The 23,399-nt window shown below is 42.0% G+C and overlaps 1 protein-coding gene across 8 annotated transcripts in view; it reads right to left on the bottom strand.

Moving 5' to 3' along the window:
- Positions 1-6,138: 6,138 nt before the first annotated feature.
- Positions 6,139-23,399, bottom strand: part of KLF7 (Kruppel like factor 7) — a 57,306-nt gene continuing 40,045 nt past the window's right edge. For 3 of the 8 annotated variants that reach the window (XM_040560837.1, XM_040560835.1, XM_040560842.1), the window contains exons 3-4: positions 15,310-15,433; positions 6,139-8,430 (exon numbers count right to left, since the gene is read on the bottom strand). In XM_040560837.1, coding sequence (XP_040416771.1) covers positions 8,379-8,430; positions 15,310-15,433 — 176 coding nt within the window. In that variant the 3' untranslated portion in view covers positions 6,139-8,378. The remainder of the gene's footprint in view (positions 8,431-15,309; positions 15,434-23,399) is intronic. The other 5 variants (XM_040560838.1, XM_040560836.1, XM_040560840.1 and 2 more) reach the window with 3 other exon arrangements.

Below are 23,399 nucleotides of genomic sequence, written 5' to 3'. Positions count from 1 at the left end.
GTTACGACATGAATATAAACAACACTTGAACTGTTACAAAATACATTTTTAAAATATTATTTAAATTCAAAAATGTGATTCTCTTAAGTTAAAGCATAAGCTATCTATTTTATACCAATATGTGTTTTTACACAACCATAGCCTTAACTGGTATTCAAAAGCTACTTCGCTGTTCACGGAGGTTTTCATAAAGAAATAATATACAAGGCACACTAAACACTGTCGGGCCAAACACATTCTACTGTTTATTACACATATTACATTCTTAAATAAAAATGCGTCACATAACATTTTTGCATAGATATCTTACAATATACCAATTTAAAAAAGAATTATGAAACAGACCAGTAACAAAAATAAATTTTTTCTTCATTAATAATTTTGTAACATTAACATACCACCATCATATAATACAAATAATATTTTTAAATCTTAAGACTTTTTGTACAGCAAAAAAACTGACAAAGTAATATATTTATATATATATATATAAAAAGCTTAAAAAAAATAAAATGTCAAAAAAAGGCAGAACTGAGGGCTACAAGATTGGGTACTTCTGTGATATACTAGAAATACCAGAGTAGGCCTGAGAGAACGTGACCGAGGGCATCTCCAAAATGCACTTGTCAGACACATCTGGTAAAAGAAAAATTATAGTGCAAAATGAAAGTCCTTCAAGCAATGTTTTTTTTTTTTTTTTAAATAGGGAGCATTCATCCTTTTGTTGTTGTTGTTGTTGCTAAAAAAAAAATCCCCCAAACAAAAATCTAATGTGAAGTAGAGAGCAAGAAAGGTTTTAAAGGATAAGAAAGAAAACGGGACATTTTGCAAAGCAAGACAAAAAAAAATAAATCTCAGCCTGCTTTATTATTTTTCCAATCAGATGAGCAGACATGCTAAACTAAGGCCTTGTTTCTAAGAGAAAAGCTGTCATGGTTTATATGCAGTGATTTCAAAACCATACGCTTAAATTGGTGCAAGAACCTTTTTGTCGAGGTATCTTAATTGGTTGAACCATTTCTTACACTTTATCTTAACTGCATATGATGCCAATGCAAACACAGTCCAGGCAAACAAATACTAGATGCATCTACAAAGTGATTTTAACTAGACTGATATTTTAACATAGGGCAACTTCCCTGGTAGAGACATGGCCTTGGTAACACAGTAGTGTGTAAACCAGTGTTTTGATCTACTTCCAGAATCTGACAGGCCTGGGTTTTAAAATACAGAGGGATGGGAAAAAGGCATGTTGCAAAATATAAAGTAAAGATCAGCCCTTCAGCCATCAGGCCTTTCAGGGACTGCATGTTAGCTTTTTATTTCCCCGAGAGCCCAACAATAAAGGCTAAAATTGTCACCTTTCTGTCCATTCTAGTTCACTTTTAGTGTGTACATGCTAAGCCCTCATCCCCCTCCCTTCCCACCTCCCCACCCAACCCCCAATTTGCAGCCTACTCATTCACAGTACACAGCAACAAGTATTTCCCAGACTGTTGAAAACTTTCCTACAGAAGCTGACATGATTCCTAAAATGCAGTGGCAACAGTAAGTGCCCTCCCTAAATCAAAGCAATAGGCACGGTTGGTTACTACACACTGTAAGTCAGTAGCTCAGTTTTGTCTTCTGTGTGAGTGTATACGGTTGCACCTCCACACTCACACAGAGAAACAGTGTAGAACCTGTTTTCTGGCAGTATATAGAAGTTAGGACCAAAGCACTTAAAAAAATCATCAAAGCTTTCATTTTGAAAATTGTGAAGCGTTTCAACTTGAATTATCACACCAAAAATGCCATTAACAAGCATTAAGGAAAACTATAAAACCCTGTTTGAAAATGACACCTGCATTTGAAAGTTTTCAGGTAGGGAAACCTATTTTTGAGGTGATAAAGGCAGCCTACCCCCCTATCTCCACATTTTTATGTATATAATTTATATATACAACTACATCATTATATATATAACTTATATAGTACAAGTATGTCTTGGACTTATTCCTCTAAGGGAGGAGGAAAGTCTCAGCTTTTATGAGAGAGATCTTAGTACCTGGTGGGCCAGACCCTCCAGTTCTTGCTATGCTAAATCTTGCCACTGAAGCCAATGTAGAGCTGTGAGGAGAAAGACCGCAGTAATCATCCCTAAACTATTAATAAAAAAAGACACAAGTGTGACACAAGGAAGAAGAATATCCAAGCTTGATCTGGAAATGATCATTCAAGAAGGTGTAGGTTTAATGCTAATGAAAGACAGGCAAGACTTATCAATGAGTAGTTGTAAAATCTTGGGAAGAAATAATTTTCATTTTTTCAAGTCAAAGCCATAGTTAGTCAAGCATTGTCTTTGTTCTTGATATGTGAGGAACTTTGCAAGCGCAATTCTATCTGAAATCAGCAAAAAGTACTTTAAAAGAGTGTTGGGTTGAAAGCATAACCCAGAAATATGAAAGCTTAAAAACAGTCCTGCTGGATGGAATGACAGGATTTGCGAAGTCCCAATTAAAATCAAGAATAAAAGCCCTTGATCCACTGGGTGCTAGCCTGGTAACATAAAATAACGTCCAAAGTTTTCCTCTGTTTTTGTTTTTTAAATGTAAAGATCTTGACATACATTACAGGAAGGTGAGAGAAAAGGAAACCCTTAAGCATGTTGGATTTTGATCAGTTCTGTCAAAAGCACCACATATGACTTCTTCTGTACACAGATAAACAAAGTATGTTAAATAAGAAGAGCAACCTTTGTGTTAGGGACAGCTAAAAAGCCCAAATTGTCTACAGCCAGGTAAAAATGAAGGAGAAAACCTGATTCTATAAATACCAAAAGGTCACAGATAAGACACATTCAATCACTGCAACCACCATATTTTCAACTCCATTTTAGCCATACATCTTAGTGATTATCCTTTTTACTCCTGAAGGTAAAATAGTTCCAGAAGCAAGGGACTGGAGGCTCCTCTTGCATTCAGGTTCTTCTTCCCTATCTGTGTTTAGTCAGAGTTTTCCAGGTATTAAGTGAAAATGTGCTATTTTAAAAAAGCAGTAAACCCAATTCCAAAAAATCTGAGTCAAATTGAAAAAAAAAAGTCACCTCTGTAGAAATGTAAGTTGGCTAAGATTTCAGGTACCGGGAACCATTTTTGAGACATCGCATGGGTCTTCCAGGCTAGCAAACTTGTTTCTGTAATATTTGCTTGGCCTCTGCAACTGTGACACATCTCATGGTACGATATTCCTTCAAACTGCTTTGCTAAGCTTTTTTTTCTTCTTCCTCAAGATTTTTACCTCTCTACATCTTGCTCATGAAGAAACCTTATAAAGTTTGATATGGATGAAACTATCAGAGTTTGAGAGTAACCCTACGGACCCATTCTACAGTGTGGGAAGAACTAGAGCCAGTACACATAATTAATCAGACAGAGCTCTGATATGAATCACAGAAACAGAAAAAATTATGTTGGAAGGTACCTCTGGAGGTCACCTAATCCAAGCCTCAGCTTAAAAAACAGTTCAGTTAGATCACTCTGTTCAGGGCCTTGTCCAACGCACTGAATAAATCCCGGATTTCAGTCCTGGAAATAAGCTTTCTTTTGTTCATTTGCCTAGACTATCCAGGTGAAATCATTTTCTAGACTGAGAACTGGCTATTGAAAGAGAGCAACTTTGAGATAATGAAAAACACTCTACTCTGGAATCTCCTGTTAGACTATTCTTTATAAAATACACATGATGGTTTAGGTTGCTCTTCTCCTAAGGGGGAAAAAACTGCAGAACAAAGATGCACTGAAGTGTTGTTTTGTTCTAAAAAGTGACTAAAATGCAACTTCATGTGTCTCCATGTTTGATATAGTATGAGTGATACGTTTTTTTAGTTTAAGGTAAAAAAGTGAAGATTATGTTAGAAAAGCAGAATTTTGCTTGCCAAGCCTCAAGCTGGCAGTATAAAAAGCATATTCCCATAAGCATAATTTTATACATTCAGAAAATTTTACTAGAAAAATCTTGATACTGGTACTTTCTAAATGATTTTTCAACACTGTAACTTATAAAGTACACCTTGATCTAGGATTCTGTTCTGTTTTGGTCTTCCCCATACAAGAAAATTACTGACATACTGGAGCAAGTCTAGAAGAGAGCCACCAAGGAGATTAGATGGCTGGAGCACATGATGGATGAAGAGTGGCTAAGAGACACAGTTAATCAATAGGAAGAGAAAGGTAAGGGTAGATCTTATTGCTGCCTATGAATACCTAAGAGAAGGTGTGGAGAAGATGAAGACTCTTTGCAGTGGTGCACAGTGGAATAGCCAACAAACACAAGTTGGAACATGGGAAATTCCTCCTTGACATACAGATTTGTCCTTTTTTTTTTTTTTTTTTTTTTTTTACCACAAAGTTAGTCAAATATTGGACCAGCTTGCACAGAATGGCTGTGGAATTTCCATCCTTGGCAGTATTCAAAAATCAACTGGACATGGCCCTGAGCAATCAGCTCTAGTTGAAGGTTGGCTGAGACAGCCTCTGGACAGTCCCTTTCTACCTGCATTATTCTATGATTGACTACACTGGTCCAAAATATTATTTAGCTACTCACAAAAATATTATATTTGATTTAGTTGTTTCCTTTATGTATACTATTTTGTGGGACATTTGTCTCAGTTTGTTCTCGTCCTACAGTTCCATGGCCTTGGAAACCACATCTGACTTTCTTCAGAAAAGCCAGAAAAATGTGGCTTCTGTTTTGCAAACAGACATAAATCTAGCATGAAGGAAACAATGTTAAGCTCCTTTCTAAAGCTCAATAATTTTGTCCTCAACTGTTACCAAATCATCTATTTAGGCTTTTGCTTCCAAAGAAGCCTTACAGAAAGGATTAGCCTTTCCTTATTAGCCTGTTTCTATTCATAATTTATAAATAGAAGATGTCTGTACAACTTTAGCAAGGAGACACAGGCCCAAAAATGATCTAGCTATACTGGATTGCTCTGGTTTGAAGTGCACAGCTTGAAATATCTGCAAAGAAACAAAACTTGTAATTGTAAAAAATGACTCCTGGAACATGTCACTAATTAGGCTTTTCCAAAATGGAGACTCCATCTACAAAATACAAGCTATGGTTCAAAATTTTAGTAATGACTAAGACACTTGTATATGAGCACCCAGAAACTGAAGTGCAGAGATTGACGGAGTATACAACATATACAGGTGAAAAATACCTCCTGTTACAAGCAGAAGCGATGGTCCCAAAGCCCAGAATTTGGCTTCAGAGTTCAAGACCTGCAACAAAAAGAGCCTGAGAAATCTGAAATCTGGTTAAGGCTCTTATCCTCTTTTCCTCTATGTTCATTTGGCTATACGAATCCAGGATTTAACTGTAGGCCTGTCTCTAGAACAAAATAATCACACATTTCAGTATGTTTCTTTCTATGGGGCCCTTGTTCTGCCATATTTAAATAAGACGTCAACAAGACCACAAATGAAAACTGGAATAAAAGAAGCAGTCTTGCTTAATTTTTTTTTCCCTTTTAAATAGAGCCTGGTATGTAAACTGCCATTTAATAACTATTCTTTGTAGACTACTGTTAGCATATCTAAAGGCAGGTGTGTCCAGAGGTCAAAGGAGGATATTTATGCAGGTTCACAGCCAATGAGTATTGTAGTAGTGAGTTTGAGAGCACATACATTAGGATGCTACACTAATGAAATTCTAGGATTTTCTTATCCTCTTTTTTTTTTTTTTAATCTAATGCACTGACTGGATGCTCTACAGTTTCACACAGCTGAGGTTTCAGTTCCCATTAGACATCTGGCAGGATGCTCTATATATTCCAACACAAATTGGATTCTAGGGCCCTCAGTCCCAGTGGAACAGCTGGATGGAATGGCCGTAGAAGTATGCAAACACAGAAGTAGAGAAATACGAGATTGTCAGCAAGCAGTGCTCCGCAATTTTTGTATATATATATATATATATATATACAAAATATATATATATGTATATATAGTACGGTTAGTTTTAAATCTTTGGAATAAACTCAATTTTCTTTCTTTCTCTCTATCTTTCTTTTCTTTTCTTTTCTTTTCTTTTCTTTTCTTTTCTTTTCTTTTCTTTTCTTTTCTTTTCTTTTCTTTTCTTTCTTCACACTCTCTCTTGCTCTCTCTCTCTCTTTCTTATCATGAATGTTACATCATTGCCCCTAAAAGATGGTTAGATTTTGGTCCATATTTCATGCCATATGGGCCAGACATCATATTTCCCCCCTGTCCCCAAAGTGTTCAATTGACAGTCACAGTGTTTTGTGAAAACTGTGAGGAAAAACAGCATCTTTTGAGTAAATTCAATCTCTCACTGGAACCAAAGGTTGCAAAATGCTGAGAATTCAAGTGCCAAGGATCCTGGTGACAGCTCTTAAACACCTATTGAGTTTCTTGTTTGTTCTTTTTTCCCCAAGAGTACAGTTTTACCTCCCAAAACATAAATTAAGGGAAATATTTAACAGTCAATGAGTCAAAACAGTCAAAGAAGGGCAGTTGGCTAATACAGTATAAAAGAGCAGCAACCATTTGTGGACCATGTGCCATTTTGTTTCGTTTCTAGACACATCTTGTAGGGATGGTCCAAGAATATACAAAATATACAACCTAATGACCACCTGCCTGCTTGCATAGGCCATTTTTATGGTCCTAAATGCAGTCTTTGGAGTCAGGGCCAGTGCCAAATAGTTTCAAATGCGAGTTATAGTAAGATACATTTTTTTTGTTTGTTTTTCTTTTGTAATGAAGACTTTTATCCACTTCGAGCCCAACAAAATCAAATTATCAATAGGACTGAAGGGTGAGCATGAGACTCCACTTCTCCTTGGTGGTTCACACAGTAGGCCAAAATGGACCTCTAGGTTAGTAATACTTTAGAGCAATCATTTGGAAAAGCCTCATTGTTGTATGTGAAATCCAACCCTTCCTTCACCATTCACACCATTATGTTTTTTTCATATTGGAGTGGGCTACAGTATCAACTTGATGAGTGGAAAAGGAGGACTTTGATAATTTCTTTAAAAGGCTAATGCTGAATGAAGCCTTTGTACTTGGAAGAGGTTCTCGATTTCCCACTCAGAGACTGGAGCAGGGTTTTTGGCTTGTGTTTTTTTGAGTGTAAGATGTTCAAAAAACATCAGGTTTAAATAAAAATGTCTGCAGGTGCTCCTTACACAAACAAAAGTCTAATGTTTTAAATTGGTTATTAGAAGAACAGCAAGAAAAAGCAACATAATTCATCTCTAAGTCACTGTGAGTTGTGGCTAATGTGCTCACATGATGTGGAAGGAATCCTGTAGTCATGCCTGTGTGGTGTGGCCAGTCCCAGACCGATATCCAGGTGAAGACAAGGAGTTCTGAAGATCACTTGTTCGTGGAGAAAAGAGAAAAGAAGGTTTAAGCTTCCAAATAAGCTTTTAAAGTTTTCATTCAACAAATAAACAAGAAGTCCTAGCTATGGCAATAAGGTGAGGCCTACAGAGATATTAGGTGCTGTTTCTCAGGGTTTATCCCTTGGCCACTTAGCCATCATGGCAGCAGCTTCCAGAGTCCCTAGTGCATATGTTGTGCAATAGCCAAAACAAAAATTAAAATAAAAACAACCAACAAAATATAGTCCTCCGTGAAGTCTACATAAACTCAGGCCAAAGAGAGGATATTTGTGTCACAAGTGTCACTCCACAGTCTACTGCCATTAAGGCCACTGGTATTGACTTAAAAGGATCTCAATAGCTCAGTTCTAGGAAGAAGAACCAAAACCAGGACAGGTCAAAGTGTCTGTGAAAAGTCTGACGCACTGAACATTAGGAATCCTCAGACAAAGAACAAACGAACCAAGAGGTTAATTTTGGCTACCAAACTGGGATTTGGTTTTCTAGGTCATTGTTTTCCCCCCATCTATTTAAAAAGAAAGTTAGTGCTACAAATATGCAACTTCAAGACGACATATTCTCCTATTAAGTTGCATTGAGAAGCAAGTTAAATAAGCCCCTCCTATTGCCGTCCACCTGCAGAGAAGCCTCCTCCATTTTCTTTGATTTCCATTGGCAAAACCAGGAAATAAATCCAAGAGAGACAAAGTACTGTACGCAATTGTTCTTCTCATTGACTTCACCTCTATACCATTTTCTCGCCTGCATCTTCTCCCATCCAGCTGGGGCAAGGCATAAAGAACTGATGTAAGTATTGAAGTATAACTGGGTGCATGACCGTGCAAGCGTGTGGTCTCTGTACAGAGGATTACACGTGATCAAGTTCTCTTCTCCTGCAAGGCAGCATGTTATTACTCGAGTTCCACTTTCATCTCACAACACTTAGCTCAGATGACATCCATAACAAGCTGATGGATATTTAGATGTGTCTCTTCATGTGGAGGGCAAGGTGGTCAGACCTGGAAAAACACCTGCAAAATAAACCAAGTGGGAAATTAAATAAATACAGAATTTGGGAAAACAGGGTTCCTGCTCCTCCCTCTTTATGTACAGGAGGAAATACTTATCCAGGTTTAATGACATTCTTTAGATTATCGATGGATCAACACCAAACCCTGTGCGCTTCACAACTATAACTAACCATTGATGGCCAACTATACTGGCTTTCAGCAACTAAATAGACTATTGTCCCTTCTCTGTTCCTTTCCCTCCTCCTCTTTCACTGAGTGAAACTTCAGGGAAGGGTGCTCATCCATGCACCTGTAGCTTAAAATCAAATATTCAGTGTATGTGTGTGTATAAAAAAATAAAACAAGTCAGTTTTACTCAAATACTTAGAAATGACAATTTAAAAATAAAAATTAAAAATTTAAAAAAAAAAAAAGAAAAATATAGCTTTTTCAAGTGCCCGGTACCAGCAACAAACACCAACATAAGATGCCAGTTTTGAAAGCTAAATTCCCATTTTTAACTACAAATCAGAAGGAAAATAGTTCAATGCTTGGGGGCTGAAAATCCTTCAGGCTACATCTCTCTCATTTTCTCTCCATTGGGAATATCATTGGTAATATGTGGATGCTGATGAATACTATCTCCCTAAATGATGTTGAGAGAAGACAAGGTACTATTATCCCTATCCTGTAAGTGTGAAAATTGAGACACAGAGAAGGCAAGGATATTGTAAATAACACAAGAAGTATGGTAAAACAAACAAACAAACAAAAAAAGGCAAAAAGGCCAGGACTTCCACTTTCAACTTCTGTTCTTCATCCACTAACCCATCTCATCACACAACATAACATTTTGATATTCTAAACATGTAGATGGATACTGATGAGACAGACTTAGAGCATCAACCCTAGAGAACTAGTTGAGTTTTAGGGCTGGTCTAAACATGCAGTTAATTGAAGATAAGGTAGGGCATGAATTTGAAATGAAGCATCTATTCTTGATTAACTCCCTCTCCAAAGGCTTATGACTGCCTTCTTTTGAAATTACTTAATCCACTAGGGAAGTGGGTTAAAATATTCAGAATAAAACACTTACTCCCAAAGAAGAGCAGCCCCAAAAAGAGTTAATCAAGAATTACTATTCTAGAACAGTTGTCTTGTAGCAGACTTGCTGCAGGGCACTCCTTGCAGCAGGAACAGCAGCCCAAAATCTGTGACTTTACAGCACTAAGATATTGTCAGTAACTAGGGGAATAAATTCTGAGGAGGACAGGTGCTTTTCTTCCCTGTCATTCGATATATACCCCATTTTATCAAAACTGCCAGTAAGCAAGAACATTTATTTAACTTCATACCCAACAGAAATGGGATCAAAGGCACCAATCCGTTTCACACCCACTATCAGAGTGTCATTAAAGATATGTATGGCACTAGAGAGTAAACTGCAGGACAAGCCCGCAGTGGTTCTGGCTGCCTACCCCAAAGCCCTGAAATGGAGCCCAGCTGTCAGAGAGGCAGCACCGAGGCACTCTCAAAATTCGAACTTCTACTATGGACTTCGAGTTGAGTACTCAGAAACGGGAGGTTTCCAATCTCTCTGCAAATCTTGGCTTGTCTTCTTTCCACCCTAAACCAAAAGACACTGGCACAATTATTTTTAGTAAGAGGAAAAAACATCTATTATAAATATTATACAAAAACACAAATCCGTGGCTTTTGAATAAAATGTTTTTGTAGGCTCTGAGGGCATCATTAGAAGCTACTTCCAGAACTAATTTGCCTGCAATGTCTTTTCACTGCCCCACAGATCTAGAGTCTGAAAGAGCCACCAATGGTTAGAATATCCGAAGGGCTTATTGAGAGAATCTGGATAGCTCATACATAGGCACTGAATCTATTTCTAAAAAAGCAATAGTTGAGTATTTTTTACTTTTCAGAGAGAACATAAAAGAACAAATTCAACTACATAGTCAAAAAAAAAGGAAAAAACAAAAACAAACAACAACAACAACAACAAAAAAACAGAAGTGCCTTCAATCTAAAAGCAAGCACCAAGAGAATAAACACCCTAAGCAGAAAAATAATTAAGAAATTGAAGACCTATAGAAATGAAGAGATTTTAAAATAGTTAGGGAATCTTTTCTGTCTCACTGGCAGGCAGCATTCCCCTGTACATGCAGTCTATCTCTACCTATATACAGAGATGAGTCACCAAGAGGTAAATTTTTAAGACAAGAAAGCCTTGTATGAAGGCAACTTTCACAAGAAAAAATAAACTCTCATCATCTATGGATGAGCATAGTTCTGCTCCAATCAGCTGTTCTCTACTGATTCGTAGCAGCTTATAAAGGGGTTAATACCCTTCTGGAGTGGCAAAAATTAAAAAGACTTCAAAATGGGCTGATGGCTGCATTCCTCCAAGCTCCTGCATGAAGTGCAGTGAGACAGATGAGGAACTGACAATGGAAACTTTGCTTTTAGTGCAGCAGGCTCAGCACAGCTAGAATTTTCTAGCCCAGGGGTGCCAAAATCCACCCTTGGACCAACATCTCTCCCGTCAGTCTCAACTGAGAAAGCAGCACGCTCTGGCTACAGGGGCTGCCAAAACAAAACAACAGCTTGAGTGGCTGCCAAAAAGACATGCACCAGCTGGCACTTTAGTCTAGGACTAGTCATAAGACCACCACCCAAGCACGGCTTTTCCTCTCTGATTGTCTCTATGATAAATGCATCCCAGGAAAAAGTATGCTGAGTCACAACACAGCAAGATCTGTTAAAAATACGAATCCAAAATACTGTTTCACATCAATTACCATAGTATTAGTATCTAGTGTATTTTTCAGCCCTATAATATTTTTATAGCTAATAAAATGGCACCATTCTTAGCTAATTTATAGCTAATAAAACGGTACAATGCTAATTTTTCACATCCTCCTGCTGACTGATTTGGTTAGTTGTAGCTATTGGTAAGGCTGGTGGATACGGATGTTTATTTTCAACAGTATAACAGTCCATACCAAATGATACAGCTAAAACATGCTGTCCAAAAAAAAAGGTATTGATCAGTGGGCATATTTTTTCCATTCTGGAACAAGAGCTAAGAGTGAGGGAGGCTCCACAGGATACACTGACAAGATAAACTCCTTTCTCCACAAAATTAAGAAGCAGCAGCTTGCTGGTCCCTAGTCCTGTCTGTGAGGCAAGACTTTGCCCCACATCCCTGGCTCTGCGCCTCTTCCAGTTTTAGAGCAGCACTGCATGTGGTATGTGGGCCATCACAGTCTTCCCCATCATCCCTCCCCTAATCCAGCTCTTCCTAGGAAGGACAGTTTATGCTAGATTAAGACACCCTAATTCTGAAAGTCATACAGTGATGCACAATGCAAAAATTCCCTACTCCCAAGCATGATTCTCTCCCTTCTCTTTTTGCTCTATCTCCTTAGCAACACAGTACTGCTCAGCACTGAAGCCTCCACAGGAGAAAGAGGGAAGGTAAGAGAATACATTGCTCAGCCATCTTTCTTACCAGCTGTGGATTTCCCACTGTGGAATTTGTGCATTTCAGCCAAGCATGCTCTTAACTTGCTGTCAGAGAGGACACCAAGCACATACACTTACACTGGAGTATATACCTCAATAGTCTGGAACTGAGCTGCTATCTCCTAAACATGTATTTATGCAGAACAAGCAAGTGCCACTGCCCTGTCATCTTCTTCCCCCTGGAGTGCTGAGGGCTTGCACCGTGTGAGGAACATAACCTACCTGTGTTCCTGAAGAGCATAACTCCTGGGGAATGCTAATAAACAGCATACCCTGGGTGTCTGGAAGGCACGAGGGACTTGTACGCTGCTTTCTGTACCACTTTAGCAGATTCTCCTTTCTCCCCTGCTGCCACCAAACCACATACCATTTGCTGTACGTATGGTGCTACTCAAACCAGTGGTGGTTTGCCAGCTATAACTATGTGATCTGTGGGGTGAATGGCATTCAGGCTGGGATAAGGCTGGGGACAGCAGCAGAAGAGAATCAAGCCTTCTCATCTCTTATGTTTTAGAATTGTCCTGTACACAGGGGACATGAATACCCCTTTGATGTTGGCCAGGAGGTCCGAGACACAACTGCATCTGAAAACAGACTAAAAAGGAATTGCAGCCACACCATGTGCACAACACTCTCCTTCTTTGTTATATTGATCCCTGCTTTCATGCTCTGATTGCCAAGGTGTGGCCTTCCCTTCTGAACAACAACAAGAGCTGTTCCGTTCTGAACAAAACAATATATTTTGTGCAATGTCGATGTTGTGAAAAGTAAATCCGAAAGGCTCCTTAAAGTTTAGCAAGCCCGGATGTCTGAGGGAGTGACCACAACTCTTGTCAATAATGGTGGGTGCAGGAGAGGGCAGCAGTTCAGATATGGAGCCACTGTTCTCCAGCTGGGAGCCCTGGCTCAGGAAGGAGCATCTTTAGCATTAAATTCTGCCTAAATGGCTAGGGACAGATTTATGCACATTTCAGTACTTGCTTGAAGTGACATCTCCAATAGATAGTAGCGGACAGATGAATGAATGAAAAAAGGAAAAACAGCGGTATGGCAAAGTGGGCCAAAAGAACAGACACTGGCACTCCATAGGCTTGCAACTGATTGGAAAAGTAAACCCAAACCTGACTCCTACTGCCGCACACAGATGGCTTGTGCATGGAGTGCACAAATCCCAGCAGTCTTATTAATATAATTTTTCTTTTATCTACAGATTCAGCTGAAGAGCAGAAGTATTAGATGGTTGCAAAAATATATCTCTTGACTTCAGTAACCGAGTTGGCTGCCAAATTAAAAAAAAATAGATAGGCAAGGATAATATGTAGATGGAGAAGAATGATTACTTAAAAAAGGACTGAAAGAGACTGAGGAGTTGAAAATACCTATTTTATTTCTTAAACCTCTGCTAAAAATACTGTCTGTCCTGACACAGAAACTCTGCAGTTCTGCACTGCTTGTGTTTGTGTGCTTGTGGGGCTGGGAGTGGTTACTCTGTTCTTCAGAGAAAAAGAGAAAGGCAATGCCTTACATTCGAAACAGAGAACATAAATGTCCTCCTTCACAAATGTGCTTATACAAAAGCAGAACTCCAGAGGTCCCTACTTGGTTTATCCTGTCCCTAACTCTGAGCAAACAAAAGATAATCCAGGGATAAAACAAAAGATAATCCAAGAGGAAGCTCTCTGTGGTGGTGGTGGTGGGGGGGGGGCAGGAAGAGGGGAGACAAGGGGAGAAGAGCGCTCAAGGAGATGAAGCTCTTGGAAAGGCAGGATGTGAAAATGATCGAATTTCCTTCCCATAAAAGTATGGGGTCCCTTGTTTATGTCCCACACATCCTCTCTCCACGCATGTTCTCTGCTGGTCTGGTGTACCCAGAGGCTTCCTAGAGCCTTTATTGTATTACAAAATGTTTTCTTATCAGAGCAGAGAACCTTAGTGCTGCATTAAAAAGATGGGTAATTTTCTTAAGTCTCTTTTAAAATATATATATAAATAAGATTAGCCAGATAACATGTTCAGATGCAAGCATGTTATTTGATTACTCAATACTGGATCCAGGTTTTACCCAGGGCACTGCCAGTCTCCAGCTGGGGGGGTACGAGGGGGAGAAGTGCTCATTGTTTGATCCTGTCAGTGCTGTCAAGAGTCATTACAGGGGTAATTGCTTTTGCTCCACCCTAATTTCTTATCATTTGGGACTGGGGATGGGGAGGAGGTTTTTCTTTTGGTTTTGCTTCTGAATTCAAAGAACCCAGCTTTCAAAAGAACCAGCACCAAGCAAGGACAACCAGAATTTTCAGACAATGTCATCATTCATTCAGCAGCTAAAGCGGCGAGGACTGCAAAAAGGTTGGCAGTGAGCAGCAGCTCCCATTGCTCTCACTGGGAGCTGCTGGGTGCCCAGCTCCCCCAGCAAAATGTTTCTGAGTGCCTGGAGGATGGCTGCATGACAGGCTCTTCAGGAAGCCTGGCTCTAGGCACCTACCAGGCTTTTAAATCTGTGCCCACACAAAATGAAGGGGCAGAGTATTTCCCACATCAAATAGACACCAAGGGTAAGATTTAGAACTGGAGGAAAAGATTCACTCATTAGCAGGAATTCGCAGCAATCACTGATCCTACTCAAAACAATCCCATGAATGTGAATTGTCAGACGTGCCTAAAATACTCCTGTGCTTTCAAAAATGAAGCACTTTGCTGTCTTCTTTTGACTCTCAGTTTCACCCAGGGAAGCACTGAGCCCTCGACTCAGTGGAAAGAGAAGACAATGATGTAGTAACTTTGTACAGAAATTAAATGCTCTTTTCCCAGACTGTTCTGTAGATTTTGGGCACCTGTGACACAACAGCCACACACAGACCCCATCTGCCCTCTCATACACCCATGTATTCGTGAGGCCTGTCAGCTTCTGCGGACCACCCTGCTGAAACGCAAGCAGACAGCAGTGGTGCTTGGGGTAGCCCATGAAGCAGGGCAGGTGGAGAGGGAGCTCTGCCTTTCAGAGGACACCAGGTTCATAAGACCAGGAGACAGAAAGCTGTGAAGATATTTTGCTGGCAGGTCCATCAGTGAAGTGGTCTGGGGCCCTCTGGACATCCTCTCTGCTTACAGAGTATTAAAAAAGCTGTCCTATGGATTGAATCCTGTGCCTACAACAGACACTGGCACGTTTCAGTCAGACCTTTACCCAGTCCCACATCTTTCTTTGTGCCCTCTGTGGCTCAGGGACTCAGGCAGTGGGCCGCGAGGCCAGGAGAGGCCTCTCTGCTGGGAGCCAGGCCTCTGCTCTCAGGGAGCTGGCAGCTCCGTGCCGCTCACAATAGCCACATTTTGCTCAAACACCGCGTGAGGAGGCAGCATTACCTGTCACAATGGTTGCATTTAAAGGGCTTTGCACCCGTGTGCTTTCTGTAATGCCTCGTGAGCTCGTCGCTCCGTGCAAAACGCCACTCGCACCCTTCCCACGAGCACTTGTAAGGCTTCTCACCTGCAGAGGGGAGGAGAGAAGAGTCAGTGCGGCAGCAGCATTACCGAGCACTCAACTTGGAAGTCCTGTGTCCGCCCCCCTCGCCCCTTTCCCACTTGGGTAGTTTAACCCACATCGAGTCATTCATGGCCAGAGCACGATGGGCATGCTAACCCACATTGAGTCACACGATTCATGGCCAGAGCACGATGCAAACCACTTAGGTCTTACGATGCATTGTACTGGGGATGGGTCCAGCTCCAACATTACAGCTGTTAAAACATCCAGTTTCCCATTTTTAACAAAACCCGTCAACTGCTCTTCAAACAAACCCTCAGGATGTCCCCAGACCTCGCCCCCTGTGCTGCTGGGGCCTGATTTTCAGTCATCCTTTCAGCTTGCTCTGTGCTTGCAGGCTGAATTACTGTGGTAGCTGAGTGGCTGTACCCATGCTAAAGCCCCGCAGGTGGGAGCCGGTCGTACCGCCACCTGGGCACCCCCAGCAGCAACCGCCTCTGGACAGGGAGTGCAAGAGGAGAAACGTTTTCTTCTTTAAATGAGCTGGTCCTTCAGTCTTTTTGCACTACACCTGTATCAGCTCTTATACTACCCCCAAAATATTAACCGTACCACTGAAGCAATGAAGTGGTATGTCAGAAGAGTCTGGTCTTCTGTGTTCACATTTACCTATCTTCTAACACAGACCAGCCTCTGTGGATCCATGGTGTAACATCCATGAGTCCTTCACACCTCCTGATGGAGACTTCCAAGGTCTCATGCTTCCCCTCTTCTTATTCAGTGCCCATGTATTCATGCACATGCAAGTTTATCATCTCCCCCCAGAACAAATGCTACAGTGCTTCTCCTCCTGTATAAACTCAAAGTCACTGCTGCCCACACTGTCAGCACAGTGTGGATGCATTAGAAGAGGAGGGAGTTGAGCTAAAATGCTGACAAGAAATCACTTTCACTACTAAGCTACTAAGCCAGCAATTATAAACAGAGAAGGGACTTATTTATTTGTTCTTAAAATTGCTAAGAAGGCAGTCTTTAAAAAAAAATGTCACTGACCAAACTGAAGTTGCAATACTTCTGACCTCTCTACTTGGCCACAGCAGATAAATTTCTCAGTGCAGAGAGGCAGATTTCTATATTTAGCGTGTCTATTCAGCAGGTAAAGGAGTGAGATCTGATTATGGGAGCCCTATGTATTTCAAAGTGACAAATTGGAGAGGCCAAAAGAGCAAGAAAAGTGAAGAGGGCAGGATAATTGCATCAAAATACATTTTAAAAAGCTGTTTTGTGGTGAGTGAGTTTCCACAAACTTCTCATTGCACAGGCAGCTCTGCTGCACTGTGGTCCCCTGCCCCAGCAGGCTGATGTGTTTGTTAACTGGAGTCGAGCCATTTTACCAGATTCTGAGAAGTTTGTTCAGCACAGTAACTCAATTAAAGGATTTATTTGGGTGAAGAGGGGGCAGCAGCAGGCAAGACTTCACCAAAATACTGAATCATGCCCTCAGACCCCAAAACCAGAAAGGCCAGCCTGGATGTCTCTACTGTGTGCCACAATCCACCATGGGGACGTGCCCAACAAGACAATGGGCTGAGCCAATAATAACCCTGTCCCACTTAGACTGTGCCTGTCTGGTCAGCTCTGCAGGCTTCCATATTTTTATTAAAAAAAAAAAAAAACTTTTTTCACAGAGGGAAAAAAAAAGGGGAAGACAATTCTTGTTAGTGAGCCAAGTGCTGGTGTCTTGTTTCTGTGCTGGTTACTCAGCTGTAATTCAAACACTGCTACCAGTGCTGTCGCAGATGCCAGAACTGCAGTTGCTTCAGCACTGTCCCCTCGACAGCCTGCGACATCCTACCTGGCACATTGCATTCGATCTCCCCTTGTCAGAGGAAAAGGATTTCCCCGGCCCTGGTCATGTCTCTGATGGTGCAGCGGTTCCATGTGAACGGTTCCTGCATTATTTTTAAAAGCTGTCAATAAATGAGCCTCGGTAATAATCCAGCTTCCTTGGTTCTCTGACGCTCTCTAGTGCCTACCTTAGAGTGGAGACAGCAAGGCAGACAAACCGCCTTGTAGTGCATTTACTACACACGCTGTAAAGAGAAGGCAAAGGATGAATGCTCAGCCAGATCTGGCAGGTACAGCCAGCCTGAACAATACAGCTGCCTACGGAGCAGAAAGGTGAAGGAAAAACATCATGGGCTTTCTATGAAACAAGGACTATTAAGACTGAAGCTGTGTTTGGCTTGTTAACATTTGTCAAGAGCTTTGAAAATGTACAGTGCTATATATAGGTTACGAGAGACAGAAATGCCAAGTGTGATTACTGGTAAATCCACGGGATGCCACATATCTCCATTATTTGCTCCAGGGTCTCCTCTCTCAAGTGTTCCTGATCTGGCCTTGCGCTGCCCTGAGCTGAGTTTTGTTTTCGGATGCTTTTCCTCTGTAAGTGAAGCCCCGTTCCACGACATGTCAGAAGTACCTCTTTGTGCTCCCAGGCAGCACGCTGCCGTGCAGAGCTCTGCGTGGCACGGCATAAAGGCGAAGGAGCACGGTGACCTTTAAAGCCATGTCAGACAGGCTCCTTGACCCAGAGACCTCAGAAAGGTTAGATACCCTACCCTCCCGCAGCCACTCAAAAACACGAGAGGGCACAAAGTGAAAGACCTCTGTGTCTCTGTACGTGAGGATGAAGAACAAACTGCTTCCTAATGGCTGCTCTCGTCTCACCCGCAGACGAAATGAAAGCTCTCTTGCCAAGGTGTGTGTCAGGAGGAAGCGTGGGAATGGAAAAGGGGGAGAAGCCCCTCCTACCTCACTACTGGCAATGGCAGGCAGAAGAAATGGGAAGGATCATTTCCATGTGCCAGGCTGCTCTTCTGTTGTTGTAGAGGATTAGCGAGAATAAAAGGGTAGATGGCGAAATCCTCCTCTGCTGAAGGCAATGGCAAAACTCCCACTCTGTTCTACTGGGCCAGGATCTCCCCCTTTCTAACAAATTAATTGTGAGTTTCAAAATCCAATTAAAAATGGGAACATCACAGAGCTGTGCCATACTGACTTTTTCCAGGCTCTAATTCCTCAAAATTAAAAACCGCACTTAAACCTGGTGCCTGTGAGCCACTCCCAGGAAGGAGGCTCTAATCTTTAAGTCACCTTTACTCAACACAAGGGGCTGTGCAGTGCTTATATAAATCCATAAACCCACATTTTTCCTTGTGCACTCCACAGAGGAGCCAGCGCACATCTAAAAAGAAGCTGATACCCAGATGTGCAGCTGTTAAAGGCTCTGCTGCTGCAGTTCAGGAGGTGCTCCACACCACGGGGCCAGCTTAGCCTCCATGCACCCACCCGCACGCCTGGGCAGGGCAGGGAGCCAGCGACATGGGCACACTTTGAAGCATCGGATTATGCAGTTTTCTGAGACAAGCACAAGTGTTCCCACAACATACCACTTGTTTACAGAAAAATCCTAGAAGTGCCCCAGAGCAGTGGTGAGGTGGAGGGCACCGTGTAGTGATTTCAAACCTGCTGACCACACTGGTTTCTCGAGGCAGCATCACATTGGCGAGCAGTGCAGAGCCAAAAAGGCAAGCTGCAGAGGGAAACCATGGTCAAGCTTCCCAGCACGCCTGCTGCACGTGCTTCAGGGGTGTTATTTCTGGCTGTGAATGGGGGCAACCTGGAGAGCGACCCCAAAAGTGGACTTCTGAACTACAGAAAACGTTCACATGGACACATCCTTAGTTGCATGCTGAGGGTGCCTTAGGAGCAGCCCACAGATGCTGTGAGTGCACAGACCACTATGCTGAAAGCTACTGATCAGTCCCTAGCCCGTTTTTATCTTTTCATGCTACCAGAGCATATTTCCGTACCCTGAGATTGGGCTGTTTGGGGAAGAAGCTCTCTGTTCCGCTTCTATTCCTGGCATCTCACTCAACTTAGCTCTCCTTCTAAAAACTCCCCCCAAAGTACACTTCAGTAACAGGCTGGCCCTCCATCCCTCTTCATTTCATCCACCCTTGTCTAGTCTCGTAACTGGAGGACAAAGAATTTTGCAAATTTTGGGGAAACATACAATGATGAAGCTAAAATCTATGACAATCGTAGCAAAAATCCACAAGACTTTGGTAACCCTGAAATCAGGTCACTGTACTTTTGGTGACTAAGACAAATGCAAGACTACATATTAAGCACCCAGTTATAAAAAAAACACCAGTGATGCCACTTCACTGGTCTTTTGGACTTGTCAGGTCGTTTTCCAGCCTCAGATACACTTGGTGAGCTTCATCTCATGCAACTTTACATACCGAAAAACATCATCGGAAATAATCACCTGCTGCTCCTTTTGACGTTAATGAAGAGACAAAGGCGTGTGTGGAGTGGGACACATTGACCCCTGTCAGACCGAAGCTGGAGGTGAATTTCTCTCCTTTGGTTGTACAGGGGAGCAGCTCCATCAGAGGCTGCTGTATCTTTGCTCTCCAAGCACAAAATGGAGACCATCAGGTCTTCTCTCCCATATGCATACATTGCAAACCATATACAAGCCTCAGCAATACAGAGTCTCTCACCAAACAGCACAAAACACTGAGACCCCTTGTCCTTGCCACCTAGATTCCCCAGAACCATCTAGGTGCAGGGAGTATTTCTTTCGTACAAGGAGTAAGAAGAGTCTGCTCACTGCAGACATCTCAGAGTGGCAGTTTCAACAGCGACCGGTTAGTAGAAATATTATGGTTATGGGAGACATAGGAACATAAACAGGATCAGCTGCGGACATTGTCATGACCAGAAAATTACAGCACAAAAGGAGGAAGCCAGGGATATTATACATCTTACATTTTACAGCATTTATTGCCAACCCTAGGGGTTTAAAAAGTCTATGAGTCCAGTCTCCCACAAAAATAATGAGATTTTCAAGATGAAGACAGTAAGACAGAGAGATCATTTGCCTTCTGGTTTGGAGATAACCCAGGGTCATGATTTTAAACTTCTCTTTGCAGCCCTGAAGACTAGAAACATTTGTTATTAAAAACAAACACACACACATACACACACACAAACAGAGAAAGGAGTTTGTTCCCTACTTCCTGGATTTTGGGGGGGGTGACTTTAGAAGAAAACCCTACAGATTTTGGGATGTGCATGATAAGATCAAGCAATACTGCAGGGTGAAACCCTGGTTTCATCAGTCACTGGAGAAATGCCCATTAAGGCTCGAGTTCCACCCTGTATCTTTACGGAATTAAAAGTAAACAAACATATTAAGATTATCCTGTGTATCTGTTTCCTTCTGCCTCCCCATGAATCCCAATTTAAACACCACAGCACAAATACATCCTGATTACAGTATGCTTAGTAAAATAAGCAAGCAGTTTAAGCCCCGTGGTCCTGCAATAACTTCAGTAAGACAGATCAACAGTGGAGAATCCCCGTCAAAACCCTTGCTGGTATACCTTACTGCTAAAACACGGTACAGTTAAGAGCCTCCTTTTGTCAGTATGCCTGAGTTAGCCAAAAAGGCTTAAAGAAACTGAGGAATAAAACAAATCCTGTCTGCATGCACATTTTGAAGGCCAGTCAAATAAGATGTTTGTTATGCTATGCTTTAACAGCTCCTTAATATGTTATGTAAGTACATAAAAATAGCATGTGAAAGTCTTTAAAAAAACAGGAACACCCCCTGAAAAATCGCCATGTGTTCTAACCCACAGTGAATTATTTACATGTAGTTTCAAGATCCCAAAAAAAAAGTTTTATGAAAGAAACACAAAGCATCTCCTCCATTTTTAAAATCCATGATTAAAATACTACTCAGAATGAAACTAGTTCTAAAAGCCTCAATGTCTAAAAATATGTCCTGAAAGACAGCTTTAGCTACGCTTGCTCTGAGACTGGCGTTCTTGGAGAACCAGACAAACTGCAAATTACAACTGAAAAAGGAATTAAATGCAAGATTTCTCGCCTGGATTTCTCCCATAAGGATGCTCCGGGGGCCTGAGTTGTGCAAAGAAAATGTGTGAAGAACCCCGTAGTCCCACTGGCTTTTTCAGAGAGTGTTTTAATAACTTTCCTCGCCACCCTTTCTGAGAAATCCTTCTGGGACCTACTGTTCTGGAGCTGGTGGCTGGGAACGTGCCGTCGCGCCGAGCAGCGGTGTCAGTGCTGGGACGGTGCCACGCAGAAGGACGCCGCGGAGACACCGGCAGCCGGTGGGTTTTCGGTGAGAAGCAGCCCCCCAGCTTGCCTTGCAGAGAAATGCCAGGCAGGCGTTTGTATTTGCTTTGCAGTTTATTACAAAAGTCTGCCACGGCACAATGGGAAGCCTAATGTGGAACATCACATTAACAATATTTTATATTTATGTAGCACTCTTCATCTCTAAGGGTCCCTGAGAGCTTTACAAGCTACATACGTGGCATACCAATGAAGCTGAGCCATAATTCTTCTAATTAGCTGAATATCAGCACACATCACATGGCACAACAGAAAATGTTACTGGTCACTCCTCTCTTCATATGGAAAGTGCTACGTGATATTTAACAGCAGCACGTTGCAGAAGGAAATTCAGTTTTAAGGACTCCGGAAAAAATGCAATCTCCTAACCAAATAGGTCTCCTTTACGGCTGTCTCTGTCCCCCCATGTCGCATACGCACACTCCCCCAAATAGGAGACAGAGGAGGAGCCCTGCTTGTTGAATGGCCCCACTTCCACGCTAAATTCAGCAAGTTACCATCGGATGCATGGCTCAGACAGCTGCTTTGCTGGTGTGGTTACAGAAAAGCTGGAGAGCTGCTGCAGTTCAGTGCACAACAACATCACCCTCCTTTTAATGTCACTAAGTTCATTTCTTTAGCAAAAAGGAAGAGCAGGCTATTTAATACACACATCCTCTGGAAGTCAATGCCACCATCTAAGTGTATGTGCATGCAACCCATCAACCAGTAAAACTAATTATAAAAATCAATTTCAGATACTTTTTGGAGCCTTTCATTCCTCAATATACTCCTAATTGATTTTTGTTGGAGAAATAGAAAGGGTAATTATTATTTTTATTATTACAAAGGAAGGCAAGGGGGGCCGTGGTCAATGTCTTAAGTGGCTCACCAATGCTTTCTCCCCCAAAAGAGAAAAAAGGAAAAACAGCATTTTATTCACAGTTTTGCCACCTGCTGGAAAGATGGAAAAGCCTTTGAAAGTGTGACAAAGCACAATAGAAAAGCTGGCAGTAGACAGTACAGGGCAGAAGAGGAATGTGACAGGATTGTGAAAAACACAATGTGAGAAGGTTGTACCTATTTATAGACGGGCAGGGATGATCAAGTGTAAAAGCAGTACATTGCCGTGAACGATGTACAGCTCCTTTCATCCAAAAAGGTCAGAAGTGCCCTTATAGAGAGATGGCTCTAATCGTGTCTGTATCAGAGATGGGCGAAAAGAGGTTAAGAACCAGACCCACTGTCCAATCAGTCTTTCCACCAGCTTCAAAGCTCCGGACTAGTCCCTAGGGGCCTTGCCAAAGCTTGTCTACCAAGCCGGCAGCAGTCTTCTGCAGGCAGTCATTCAGGACACAAAAACAAATGAATTTTTGCAGCCTTATTTCTTGCTCACACACACAAGCACCTAACGCACACACACAAAAGCCTGCTTGCCTAGCTGAAATGCAGAGCAAAGCGAAGCATGCGGCAACGCTCCAAGAAATGGAAATATTCCTTTTTGTTCCCTCCTTGAGCACCAGCCGGGGCGCACAGCCCACCCTTGTGCCCCCTGAATCGCACAGCCCACCCTTGTGCCCCCTGAATTGCCGGCGCGCCCTCGCCCAGCCCGGCCCGGGGGACGGCAGCAGGGCAGCAGGACGGGGCGGGCAGCCGGCAGCATCCCCGGCAGCAAGGCTACCCAATTAAGCCTCCGGAACGAGTGAGCGAGAGGGGAAAGAAAATTAAAATTAAAAAAAAAAAAAAA

Source organism: Cygnus olor, chromosome 6 (assembly GCF_009769625.2).
Source record: "Cygnus olor isolate bCygOlo1 chromosome 6, bCygOlo1.pri.v2, whole genome shotgun sequence".
NCBI classification, from domain to species: Eukaryota; Metazoa; Chordata; class Aves; order Anseriformes; family Anatidae; genus Cygnus; species Cygnus olor.
Note: the sequence above shows the minus strand (reverse complement) of the source record. Positions and strands in the feature narration are given on the sequence as shown.